The sequence below is a fragment of the Maylandia zebra genome, linkage group LG15, assembly GCF_041146795.1.
Source record: "Maylandia zebra isolate NMK-2024a linkage group LG15, Mzebra_GT3a, whole genome shotgun sequence".
Classification (NCBI taxonomy): domain Eukaryota; kingdom Metazoa; phylum Chordata; class Actinopteri; order Cichliformes; family Cichlidae; genus Maylandia; species Maylandia zebra.
In genome coordinates, this window is record NC_135181.1 from 21,734,658 (window position 1) to 21,748,416 (window position 13,759).

Consider the following 13,759-nt stretch of genomic DNA (forward strand, 5'->3'; position numbering starts at 1 on the left):
TGGCTATAACTCATGCTAGTTTGTCTTTATATCAACTATATCAGTAATAAATGTATCTGTTTTATGCTTTACATCTGTTCCTTTGCATCTCGTATTTGTTGATGAGCTTATTGGGCTTTGAATATTAGTGTACACACATAATGTAATATGCAAATAAAGAAATAAACAGTGTTGAATAGTCTCATCAGGATGCTTTCAGAAAGAAAACTTTCAGGGATCACTAAAAAGGCAACACTCAAATGCAGGACTCGATCATAGAAGTTCAGGCCATTTATTTACATTAAATTAGAGTTCAAATAGAAGATCAACACTAGAGAAGTTCTTGGTTTCTACAAGTTAGTGTTTTCCACAAGTCCACACAGATTCTCTTCTAAGAACACAAACCAGCCCACTGCTCTCCATCAAGAGTTTCTCCAGCAGAGAAACGAGCAGAGCAATCCAGCAAAGATGGAACAACTCCCTTTTAAATAAAAATAGAAGTGGAACATAAAATGAGGAAGTGACTAAGGAAGTGAAATGTTGGATTTTTCTTAGTAGAAGCACTATTTTAGTCTTACTGACCGTAAGAATGATCATAGCCTGAAGACTAATTTCTGGGGGGGATGCATCTGCCTATGGCCCAGTGGCTGACAGCGTGGACAACAACTTGCTCCTGAACACCGTAAAGACCAAGGAACTTGTTGTGGACTTCAGGAAGAAGGCAGATGACATCCTGCCAGTCACCATCAACAGGGTCTGTATGGCAAGAGTCTCAGACTTCTGCTTCTTGGGAGTCAACAGCAGGAAGGACCAGACTTGCCAAACACACACTCCTGAGGTTGTAAAGAAAGAAAGAAAGAAAGAAAGAAAGAAAGAAAGAAAGAAAGAAAGAAAGAAAGAAAGAAAGAAAGAAAGAAAGAAACAAACAAACAAACAAACAAACAAACAAACAAACAAACAAACAAACAAACAAACTACTTTCTGAGGGTTCTCAGACAGAATAACATCCCTGAGAAACTGTTGGTGTCCTCTTATCGCTGCCGGGGCCGGTCCGTGAGTCATTTGGTACCTAGCCGCGAGAGTTGAGACTCAGGTGTGAAGTTTATGGTTTTCATGGTTTTTATCAGTTTTATCTTCTTTTTTTTTCATCATTTTTATCGTTAACTGGGTTACCCTGGGTCTTTCCCTGTGTGTTATGAATAAATCTTCTTTTTTTTGGTACCGGTACTGGTTTTATATTGTTGTGTTTATCCTCGACACCTTAAAGGCCAGTCCGTGAAAATATTGTCGGACATAAACCGGTCCGTGGCACAAAAAAGGTTGGGGACCGCTGGCCTAGCAGATAGTCAGCTGTCCTCTCCCCTCACTTGAAAAATTGCACAGCTCCCATTGTCTCAAGAACATTAATTGAATCCTTCAAGACCCAGCTCACCCTGGTCATGTACTGTTTGAATGTCTACCTGAAACTAACAGACTAAGCAACAGATTTTATCCCCAAGCAAGCCATCACCATGCTGAACACTACTGAATTAGGCAATCAGATCCAATACAGCTTTCATGTACAATGTAACATTGTTACAACACAATCTCAGGTTTACACATTTGATGCTACGGTTACCACTGGTCTTTACATCAGCACCAGCAAACAAGGTAAATCATTGAGAACACAGTCTTGATCACTGTCATCAGCATGGATTCTGTTGTTTAATAAACACTGAAGCAATATGCAATATGAGTTTGCACAAGACAGAATGTCACACTGCACAATGTAATGTCATTGCTGGTACAAGTACATATTTCTATATATGGCAGTGGACAGGAAGTGTGCTGTGGCTTCAGTGGAGATAAACCTCTACAGCACATATTTTTATATCCTGTAGATTTACTCTAATTTACCTCAATTAAAGTAAGTAAGACTGCTGTCTCAGTTTGGTTAAAGAAGGATGTATGTTCATTTTTTCTTTCATATCTACACGTTTGTAAAAACTAAGGGAATACATATGACCTACCAACATTAAAAATAACCACAGCGTGAATGAAGAGGAGACAGGAAGTAAAGAAGATAGACATTTGTCTTTGACAAGTACAACAGAGTTCGCAAGTTGCAGTTGTGACAAGATGAGAAGGAAAACCAGAACAAAAGGCGATGATTGATCACAAATTATTCAACATTTCTCTGTTTTTGTTGCTTCTTTATTCAGGTAAGGTAACCTTTACAAATACTCTAAAACATAATTTTTACTTAATATCAACAACAAATTTTAAAAATACATTTTCAGATCTGAAAATAAACAAAGACACTGCATATTAGAGTAAAGACTTTATTTTAGTCCAGTCTCATTATTTATATTTCTTTACTTTTTAAATCAACAGTAATTGCACAAAATGATGCGATTTATGCGAAATATGAGAACTGTTTAGGTAAACCACCCTAAAAAATTTCTATTTCATGTATTAAACCACAAAAAGCATATAAAGTGCTTTGAGAACTCAGAGTAGAAAAACGCTATATAAGAACTAGCCCATTTACCATTTGATATAATATATTTTTGGCCACTGTGACCCATGGGACACTGTTTTCCCTACTCAGCATTTCTACTTCAAACCAGGCTCACAGTGCATTATGCATAATGCAACTGTAGGAAAGGAAGATCTACATGTACCTACAAGTATTAAAATGTTTGGGGGGGGGGGGGGGTGCTTCTGTTTAAAGGTAAAGATACATTTAACATGTAACAAATTTTTTCCAACTTCTTTTCAAATTTACTTTATTCTGAAATCTTTATGTAGACAGCTGTGCTTTTGTTACAGCAAAACTGAGTTTGGTGCACACATTTTTTTCTGTGCACAAGAATGTAAATTATCTGCATTTGCACAAGTAATGGTAATATTTTTGTTTCTCTTTCATGTTCTCAGGAGCACTTAGTGAAGATCTTTCGCTTGCCTTCACTGTCAGAGATGGAGATAAAGTCACTTTGCCTTGTAAAAATCGGTTCAACATTCATCACAACTGTGACACTATCACCTGGATCTTCAGAGATTCAAGAGGCACACCAGCAGTAGAGCTGGTTAATCTTGGACAAATCAAAGAAGAAGCCAAATCAGACAGACTGAGTGTTACAGCAGAATGCTCACTGGTTATAAAGAAGGTCACAGCTGAGGATGTTGGTCGTTACACCTGCAGACAGTTTAGAGGCAATCCAGGGAGACAGCAAGGTCCAGATGCTGTGGTTTATCTGTCTGTTGTTGTCAGTAAGTATTTACACCACAATATATTTTAGTTCAAGTGGTGTCATTGGAACAGCATATTTTCATTATATATGAAAATAAATATGTGTTCTTACTTCGTTTTTCTCTTGCAATTCATCTTCACCAGTGACCGAAAAGAAGAACGCTGATGAGGTGACTTTAAGCTGCTCTGTGTTGACATTTGATCGGTGTAGACACAAAGTGAAGTGGATCCATAACAGAAGAGATCTGGATAGAGATTACTCAAATTTAAAAACATCACAGTCTTCCTGCTCTGCTACTGTGACATTTCTGAACCTTACATATGGTCACATATCAAGTTCTGACTTTAAGTGTAGCTTAAAAAGAACAGAAAATAACAAAGAGCAGCTTTTTACCTTCAGCCATCATTCATCAGGTAAGAAACCAGGAGAGGTTCTGAAGAGCTTATTAAATGAATTCACATTATTTTGTCTAAATACCTAAGATATTATCTTGTTTTATTAATCTGAAGATTTAATCGACTGAATATACAGAAAGTTTTCTAATGAAAGGGCCACTGAATTTTGTTTTTTGTTCAGGTGAAGAAACAAATACAGCAACAACAGTTAAATTAGACACAGTGACTACAATAAAAGTGCTGGAAATGGATGGTTCAACAAACTTACCAGGTAATGTCAACAATATTCTGTATCAATTTTTCAGCAAAGTCTTTTTCTTTCTGAATTTTAGGAGAAAATGTTTGTTGTTGTTAGTGAATGAGCAAAGTTTAATCAAAAGTCATTAAGACTGGTGTTAGTAATGACTTCATTTATGGGTTTTAATTTACAATATTACATATACAAAGCAAACTCTTACAGCTTCCTAATGAGTAGTTGCCAGAGTTTTGTTTCTTTGTTCAGATGAAGATACATAAACAAATCATTTAACTGTTATAGAACATACAGAATGAAAGATCCTTTCAATTTTATTCTTTTGTTTTTGGTGAAGAAATATATGCAGCAGCAACAATTAAATTGGAAATAATGACTGAATCTGGCATTAAAGGAGGTCTGACAACAAAACAGCTGGAAATCATGAATGGTTTGAGAAAATTACCAGGTAATGGCAACAATATCTCTCTCTTTCTACAACTTCAGTAAATATTAAAGGCATGCTCTGATATTTCAGATGATGTACTTAAACATACATTTAAAATGTACTTTTCATGTTTTCACTCTCTTCCCAGACTGGTCCTGGTACAGGCTTGCCATTGTGGCCCTGGGTTTAGTAGCACTTATAGCAGCTGTTGTTGTCGTCAGCATCTGGATAAGAGCTGGTGGGATTTATTCACATATAAACAGAAAGGTTGATAAACCTGGATTCTGTTTGTGGAAGTTAAAGTTGACTCCTTATTTTCTATTTTTTAGGGAAAAAAGCACAGATGGATGAAAACATGGTCAGTTTATTAATCAGAATGAAACAGATAATTTTAGATTTTTTCCTTCATTTGTGCCACGAGAACAACAAAACAGCACGACACATTAGGACAAGACAGATAATAAATAGAAAATTAACCTGGAATGTCTGCAATAAAACAACCTTTCCCAATAACACAAACATGTCGGATTATACAGAAATTTTAGAGCTCACAGTTCTCCTCATGAAGAGGCGGCACTCATCAGGATCAAAACACTAATTCATGGCAAACCTGATAAAAGCTCACATAAGGATCAATGAATATCCATATCTATGCCATATATATATATATATACACACATATTTGCCTGTTTGTTTCAGGAACAGAATTTAAACTCTGCAGTAACTTCGTCTGCTCCAGGAACCATTCAGGAATCTGTGAGATCAAACATGTATTTGTTCACTTATATGTTGAATCTGCATTTTATACATTACTGAGCAGTCTTTATGTTGTCTTCACTGTGCAGGCTGATCTTCAAGATGTTGTTCTCTACGCCTCCCTCAGCTACACCGAGACCACCTACAGGTGTCCAGGTCTTCAGGTAATTTGATTGTTAAGGTGGCGGGGTTTCTCCTCCTACTGATCCCTGTCGGTAGTTACTGCTTACCCATTGGTTTTAGGGCACATGGCTGGAAGATCTGGCGTAGTTATTGACCTCCTGGGGTATCCTCTGGTGCAACACGTTCTCACTCTTTAAGCAGAGGAACCCTGGCCAAGCATCCATATATAGTAAGGAGTAAGAACCTTGTGGCAGGGCGTGGTCTGCAGTGCCGCTGCAGGGGTGGTGGATGCACCTGAGTGGCAACACACCTCGCCAATTTAAAGTGTGGGCTAACTCCTGTCGTGGTTGTTGGTGTGTCAGGCTGTGCGCAAAGAAGCTGCAGCTAAGGGTTTGTACAGCAACCAATGAATAAAGATAATGCAAAGCATGTTCATGTAGTGGGGTCTGCTGTGGTTACATTCCTAGACAGCCGGCCTCTGGCTCAAAGCTTTTCAGTGAAGTGAAAATATTGAACATGGACATTTTTGTGTTTTTCTGAAATAGTTATGTTATGGTGTGCAAGAGGAAATTATTTATGTTTGATTTAAAGAAAAACCCTTGGGAAATTTTGACAAAAATTTTACATTTCATCGAGAGGCTAGTAATTTTGTCCTTATCTGTTCATATGTAAAAACAAAAAATATTAAAATAAAAAGAAATTGGCTCACAAGAGGAGCCGTAGAGAGTAGAATTCTTCTTGGTAAAGTAAGGCAAGGCAAGGCAAATTTATTTGTATAGCACAATTCAACAACAAGGTGATTCAAAGTGCTTTACAGAAACATTAGAAACAAAAACAAATAAAAAGCATGATTTAAAATTGATTAAAACAAGCAAACAAACAAACTAACTAAACACACACATTTCACACCTGTTCGCACGATCTGAACCCTTATCGTAAGGGGAGCTACCAGTCCTTCTGTGGACGAGCTACTTTCTATTTTAAATTCCCTGAATTTAAAATACTCTCTAGACCCAGCTGGGGAGCTACCCAGTAAGTAAATGTGTTTGTAACAAAAAGGTTTGTTAAAGCTCCCAGACAGGGCAGGTTAGGAAACAAAAAGGAAAAAAAGAAAAAAGCTGTGTATTCTTTTTCAGGTTCCCCATAAAGAAGATGAAGAAGGTGAAGCTTTGACCTACATTATATGTTCAGTCTCTTCTCCTGGACCTGCTCCCAGCAACCTCTATGCTAGCATCAACAAACCAAAAGACTAAAAAACAGGAAAAAACACAGAATCTCTTTTTCTTTGATAACTTCTTTCTTTCTTTCCATTCTTGTGTAATGAAAGACGGTTTCTGTTTTGTTAAAGTTCCCAGGATTTAACAACAGTGATAATATAATCTGTATTTTAATTTTTAATTTCTAACCCAGAATGTTGCACTATATTTTTTCATAGATTGTTTATTGCTTTATCAGTGTGCATATATGTGTTTGTATATCTGCAGTTTAGGCCTGATGATTTTATGATATTAAAAAGTGTTTTTCCATTATGTAAAATCCCAAGCAGCCAATAAAGGCTCCAGCACATGAGTTTTATTGTTACGGTACTGGGTCTCTGACCCAGTGTTTTTGTTGGTTTTAGTTATGTTCTTTGTTTATTGTAGTTCATGTATAGGTTTCCTGTTACTTTGCCTTCCCCATGTCCCGTGTCTAGTTACCCTTGTCTCCATGTTCCTTCTGCCTCCCCAGTGAGTTGCGTCTTTTGTCACTCCTGTCTCTCTGCTCCGTGTTCAGTTTGTTCAGTGTCAAGTCAGCGTCTTTGTGTTATATTTCCTGTTACTGTGACGTTCCCTTGTCTCATGTCAGTGTTTGTGGTTTTGCTTTGGTCTTTTCATGTTTGATTACTCCCACCTGCACCTTGCTCTTGTGTCTCATTCCCTCGTTATCCCTCAGTGTATTTAAGCCCTGTGTTTTCCTTGTTCTGTGTTGTGTTGTACGGTGTGTGTTTACCTGTGTGCACCTCTGTGTGCTTAGTTTATTTTTCCAGTGTAGTTTTGTATTGTTTCTCCCAGCCAGCAAATAAAGCTGTGTTTTTTTGAGTTTGCCCTTTGCCTCTGTGAGTCTGCATTTGGGTCTTCTCTTACCAGCACACAGCTAGTTCATGACATTTATTGTTATATTTTGTTTATTTTAAATAAAAATTGGTATATATGTATACATAGTTATATATATATATATATATATATATGCAAATTCATTGCCTCAAGCAAATAAGCAATGTTTGCTTAAGATAACTACATTAGGACAACTTATCCATTCATGAATTACATTTTTGTCATATTTTATATTTGTATTTTGAAAACAGTAGCGATGTCAGCTACCATTTCACACACTTCACATGGGATTTTGTTGGTTGAAGGACCCTAATAGACTCTAGAATTGTCACCATAAGCGCTGCCTGTCTGTTTCGTACGAGCATAACAGTTCAGGCTCGGCTGTGTTGCATGTGTGTCAAGAAAGAAGCAAGCATGAAGAAAAAGGAAGTGTACCTAATAAAAGAAGGAGGAAAGGAACAAGGTTTATCTGGCAATAATTAATACATTGGGAAATAAAAATTAGCAGAAAAAACTTGTAAGATTTCATTTTATTTTTCTGATTCTAAATGTTTGGTATTGACATCCAAACCATTATAAAGGCCAAAATATAATCTCAGTAAACAGATGAGTAGATTAAATAATAAGTGTAAGTAAAAGCAATAATAATCTGCCATTACAGTTTTTTCTGATTGCTTAAGCACATTTTTTGTAACTATTGGCTAATTTTGCAAAACTCTTCACACAAATAAGAAAACCTGTCACCCAATAATCAAAACATTGTAGTTCTCTTGCAAAAGCAAACACAGCTAGATTAACTCTTCACACCTTCGTAAAAATGGTGTTTCCGTATCAAACAGTACACACAAGCCATCATCTACTAAGCACACAATGCACCAACTGCACACTGATGGTATGAATACAAAACACATCTGGCTTTTGCTTTCTCTGTGCACAAGGTAGGCTATGTCAGTTTGAGCTCATACTTCTGTCATAGATCCATAAGCATAGAGGGAGCCAAACTTCAAGTACCGGTGTTTATTCAAACACATCAAAACAAACACAAGTGTTTATTTCCAAGTATAGGATTATTTGCAATCGCTATAATGACTATATGGGTTACTTGGTCTGCAGTGAACATGCTTCCTCTGCCCCCAGCATCTGGTCATCTAGCAATTCTGTAAAGTAACAATTTCAGTATTTTTACATCAATGGTATTGGTGTGTTTCTCATTGGCATATGGCAGTGCTACAAATCTTTGTGCGAAGTGACTGTACTAACCGATTCTCATTTCAAGATGTCCTTATGGTACTTGCTACAGTGTAGCGGCTCGAGTTAGGCTGGACCCGTTGGCCAGCTACCCTCAGGGTCATTCCACGGTTGATTACATGGTCCACTATTGTAGCTCTGATGTCATCAGCAATTCTATTTCTTACTCTTCTTACCCTTCCTCTCCCCCCTCCTCATCTTCCTCTCCCCCCTCCTCATCTTCCTCTCCCCCCTCCTCATCTTCCTCTTGCTCCTCCTTGTCCTTGTCGTCCTCTTCATCCTACTTCTTCACCTCCACGTCCTCTTCCTCGGCCTCCTCTACTTCTCACTCTTTCTGCTCCCTCCATTGTACTCCGCACACACAGCTTACCTGTATTATAGTGCTTAGGCTGATTGCAAAGTGAACTAATTATCTAAAAAAGTTTTCACATGTGAAAGTGTGCCAGACAGTTGGCAAATTAGTGTTAATGATAGCCATACATGTGTATACTTTTGCTAGGAGTGTGTTGGAAATTTGGTAATTGAGTGTTGTGCAGTGAATTGTGCCTACAGTTTTGCAAAGTGTGTGTTACAAAATTGCAAACTGAGTGCAAAGCAGTTTTTGTGCTTTTAGTTTTGCACACTCAGTGAGTGGTTTTGCTATAAGTCTGAATAGTTTTAGAGATTGTGCTACAGGAATCACAGTTAGGGTTTAAGCATTCAGAAAAAACTGTAAATGTTTTTATTTTCCATAGTTTGTTCCAATAACGGTATAAATTTGTCTTTCTTTTTTTCCACAGTGATTAATTTGCCTTGTTGCCATTTTTATTGACTTCAGCAACATTGTGCAGGGGAATTAGAGCATCCATTTGCTGTTGCTATATGTGAAGCTAGCCTTAAAGGCAACTGATGACGGGCTTTCTGTCTCCCATTCAGTTATCCACTCATCTCTCTTAAAGTAGAACAATCTTGACTCAGGATAAAGAAAGAAAAACTCCAGACGTGTGAACGGCACCTCCTCACGACACATCCCCACGTTAACAGTACATCAATCTGACCCCGCTCCCTAAAAGATCATCGACTGCGCTTCAGCTTCTCAGTTAAGCTTGTATGTAGTGAAAAAGCTACCGTCTACAGTGGTGAGTGATTATATTAAACAAGGGTTTAAAGATTGTGTGTACTTTTTATAAAGAGGGTTAAGAAGTGGATGTCAATGTTATGTGACATGAACAAGTTTCCATTAGAGCACTGAAATACCAGCTGTTTCGATATTAAATTTGCCTTTAGGAATTAATCTGTAAGTGCTTGAAATGTAAGCTTTATTTAACGTTGTTTTGTTGTTGTTTTTTCCTAAAAGAATTATCCGGTTTTTAACATACGGATAAAAGGCACTACTGTTCAACGGAAATCTTCATTTTGTGGGCTATTTACTGTGGCATCATTTAATTTGAGTTTTAGTGGGAATTTTTTGTATTTAACTTACGTTAAAAATGGTCAAAGTAACTTACTCTTTTTAATGATATTTGAAATGGTCGCTAGCAGTTATGTTCTCGCCACTGCCTGTTACCATTATGGGTGTAAAGTATGGAGGACCACAAGAGCCACACACATTGAAATAAAGGATTCTACTTAAATGATGAATTGTAGAACAAATTCTGCATCTGTGAATTCATTTTAACTAATTTAACCCTCTGAGGTCGCGGGACGTGTCAAAATCACATGACCAGTTTAAGAGGACACAGCTACAAGATGCAGCACGTCAGAGTCTCCATTTCAACTTGGGTCAAAAGTGCGGACTTCAAGCTATATACCAGTTTACCATGTCAGCCAATCAAAAAAAAAATGATAAGGCAACATGTGACATTTGGTTGTTTAGGGAGAAGGGGAAGTTTTTAGGGGTGACACCCGCAACGGACAGCGGGCGAGCGAAAGAAAGAGAGAGAGCGAGTTTTCATATGTGAGACATTAGTGACGTTTAGCGTGTTTGGAGGCTAGAGTTAGTTTACCTGCTCTGTTATGGTAACTGTCTTGATTAAATAATATTTTTATATTTTTAAAAGCATATCAATTAACAAAAACATTAAAGAGTGTTTGAGAACGTTTATCCAGCCATGATTTGAAAGCATATAGCCCACATTTTAACAGACTGGTGTAGCAGTGAAGATGTTTAATCTGCAGTGAAAGTAATATAATAAAAGTCACATGTTGTACCAGCTGTTCCAGTGAAAGGTTTGTCCCATTAGCTTGTCTATATACCTTTTAAGTTACATTTCATCAAACAGTCCTGAGAATCCACACAAATGATCTTTTTATATATTACAGTCCAAAGTGAATGCAGATGGTCTCCTGCAGCTTTAAAATATCTAAAGGACACTGAGTGTGGAAACGATCTGTGTTTCTCTTTTTGGTCATCATTAAGTGCTAAAAATTCTGCTGCTGATGTACTCACATTCCTACTAAAAGACTTCCCTTTTTCTTCTCAGAGGAAAAACTATTTCAGAAATGCAATGAGGAACCAACACGTGTTAGAGCTAGAAAGAAAACATCTTATCTGTTACAGCTTGGACATCAACAGCAGATAGTTGTCCTCTTCACCTGGCCCTCTATATCAGCATAATATTAGCATAAATCACAGGAAGTGGACACAGCATCTCTACAAGAAGGACTATTTCAGAGATTAATTTTTAATGTGAGAAACAGGAAGGAGAAAGACGGAGAATGGCTGAATTCAGGTGGATTCAAATGTTTTCATCAGTGATACTAATGCTTCAATTGTCAGGTAAGAATATTTAAACGTTTATAAATGAGATTACAAAAGCTTAGTTTGTTGACATTATTGATTTTATTCTTTTCTTCACAGCAGCAGCAGCTGACTACTCTGAGTTTATTATCAGGGATGAAGGTGAGGTCACTTTGTCATGTGAAAATGTGACAGATGATCAAGATAAATGTGACAGAACTACCTGGCTCTTAAGTCAGTCAAATAGAGCCGTAGTAACACTGTTTGAAAACGGGAAGATTCACCAAGGGGTCAAAAATAAATCAGACAGACTGAGTGTTACAGCAAAATGTTCTCTGGTTATAAAGAAGCTCACAGCTGAGGATGTTGGTCAGTACACCTGCAGAAGGTTCAACAAATCAGGACAAAAAGAAGGTTCAGACTCTGTAGCTGAGCTGTCTGTTGTTAACCGTGAGTATTTCCATCATAATGTTTTCAGATTATTAGAACATCAAACTGAAACATTACAATAACTATAACTACAGTGATGATTACTGTAAATGTTATTCTTGTTCTCTCTTTTTTAACAGTAACTGAATATAAGGATGATGACACAGTGACATTGAAGTGCTCTGTGTCCACATATAAAGAATGTAAATACACTGTGAAGTGGCTCTATGGTAACAAAGACCTGAGGATGTCACAGTCTGCCTGCAGTGTGACCTTTGCAACATCTGATCATATTTACACATCCAAGAACTCTGAGATGTTGAAGTGCCAAGTAGCACATGGTGGAAACGTGCAGGAGTTTATCTTCAGTCAATCTTCTGGTCAGAGAAGGGATACGTAAACATTTCAGTCCTTACAATAACTTCATCCTGTTATAAACAAACAAAGAATTTTTTTGGGGATATGATCATAGAAAAAGTGCTTGTATGATTGGGTGAATAAGGCGAGTTGTATAAAGCGCTTTGAAGTCAGGTAAAGTAGAAAAGCACTGCAAAAGAAGCACAATTTAACAGACTGCAGAAGCCCGCTCCTACCAACAGTCAGCGTTGGATTCTTATACACGATACACTTACTTCACTTCAGCAAGTTCCCAAAAATAAGCTGTAAAAGAAAACATCCTGTGGAGATGTATTAATGGAAAGAAGGAAAAGGGGAAGTCAGCTTAATGAGGCTGCTGTTCATTTTCTGTTCCAGTTTATAAAAAAGCTTATTTTTTAAAAAACATTTCTGTCAGTGAAATAACATTATAACCAGAACAATATTTCTTTGTTGGTCATTTTAAGCAAATACAATGATCTTAACCGAGTAATTTTATACAACCTAAAACACATTTGATTTTTATACATCAGGATTTTAAAAAGACAAGAACCTGCAGACATAATGTGTTTAATGTTTTTCTTTTTCTTCAGGTGTGTGGAAGTTTATTGTTGTAGCGCTGGGGTTAACAGTACTCATAATGAGTGCTTTCATAGGCATCATATGGAAGAGAGTTAAAGGTGAGAGCTTTCACAAGACTGAGCTTTCATCACCAGGGAGACTGCAGAAACCAGGATGGACTTTTATTCTAAAAGCTTGAATTGATTTTTCTCTTTTTCAGGACACAAATCACAGATGAATGAAAATGCTGTGAGTTATAACACTTTCATGCTATATACGAGTAATCAGTCTTTCTCACTGATGTGATTATAGTCTGCTGTGTTTATGAGGCTTCTTTGTCTGTTTTATTTGTTCCAGGAACTCAGTTTAAACCCTGCAGTGACTCTGTCTGCTCCAGGAACCATTCAGGACTCTGTGAGCTCAAATACTTACTCACCACTAGGGATGGGTATCGTTTAGGTTTTATCCGATACCGGTGCCAAATCGGTACTTTTGAAACGGTGCCAGTGCTCAAACCGGTGCTTAAAGAATGGAGAACACAAAATTGGTCCAAAAACCTCTCATGTTCAGCTGGTTTTTTGTAAAAAGATAACAATGTTAGCCTTTTCTGCAGCTATGGGGCATATATGGTATCACTCTTGGCTGGAAGCAGTGCTTAAACAATGGAAAAAACACAAACTTTATCCAAAAACCTCTCATGTTTAGCCGTTTCCCTCTTTTTCTTTGGTCATTTTAGCCTTTTTGGCCAGAGTGAAGGGAGTATCTGCCATCAAACAAGAAGACAGCCGCATGTAGCTACGATGGTGTTTGCTAGTTCACCTTACATGCATTAATTTAATAACGTGGTTAGCCTACTCAACATAAATTACACACGAACAACATTAAGCTACTCACGCAGAGACGAACGGCTGCTGCTGCCATCATCATCCTCATCATTTCTGCTACACTGGCAGGGCTAGGGGCCAGGACTCTACTCTTCGTGTTTTTGGGGATGTTGCTAACTCCGGGTCTGACAACAGGCACCACACCCGCAGTAGATGTGCTCGGTGTGAGGTCTCGCAGCAAGCTATCAAATACAGCGCATTTCTGGCCTTTTAAAAAAAAAACGCTATGCGTCGCCAGGTATTTCATCGGATTTGAGGTGTTACCTCCTTTGACAGTATCACAG

The 13,759-nt window shown here is 37.6% G+C and overlaps 2 protein-coding genes across 2 annotated transcripts; both read left to right on the forward strand.

The window, feature by feature from the left end:
- Positions 1–1,896: 1,896 nt before the first annotated feature.
- On the forward strand, positions 1,897–7,306 carry LOC143412778 (uncharacterized). The gene is made up of 10 exons (XM_076874564.1): positions 1,897–2,180; positions 2,896–3,231; positions 3,356–3,625; positions 3,789–3,878; positions 4,198–4,308; positions 4,436–4,525; positions 4,617–4,645; positions 4,987–5,043; positions 5,133–5,207; positions 6,303–7,306. Exons 1-10 carry the CDS (start codon positions 2,126–2,128, stop codon positions 6,417–6,419), a joined length of 1,230 nt encoding a protein of 409 aa, XP_076730679.1. The 5' UTR covers positions 1,897–2,125; the 3' UTR covers positions 6,420–7,306.
- A 3,680-nt stretch (positions 7,307–10,986) lies between these two features.
- LOC143412759 (uncharacterized) lies at positions 10,987–13,050 on the forward strand. The gene is made up of 6 exons (XM_076874549.1): positions 10,987–11,265; positions 11,347–11,676; positions 11,796–12,035; positions 12,624–12,710; positions 12,812–12,840; positions 12,949–13,050. The coding sequence occupies exons 1-6, from the start codon at positions 11,205–11,207 to the stop codon at positions 13,048–13,050; spliced, it is 849 nt and encodes a 282-aa protein (XP_076730664.1). The 5' UTR covers positions 10,987–11,204.
- Positions 13,051–13,759: the final 709 nt, after the last annotated feature.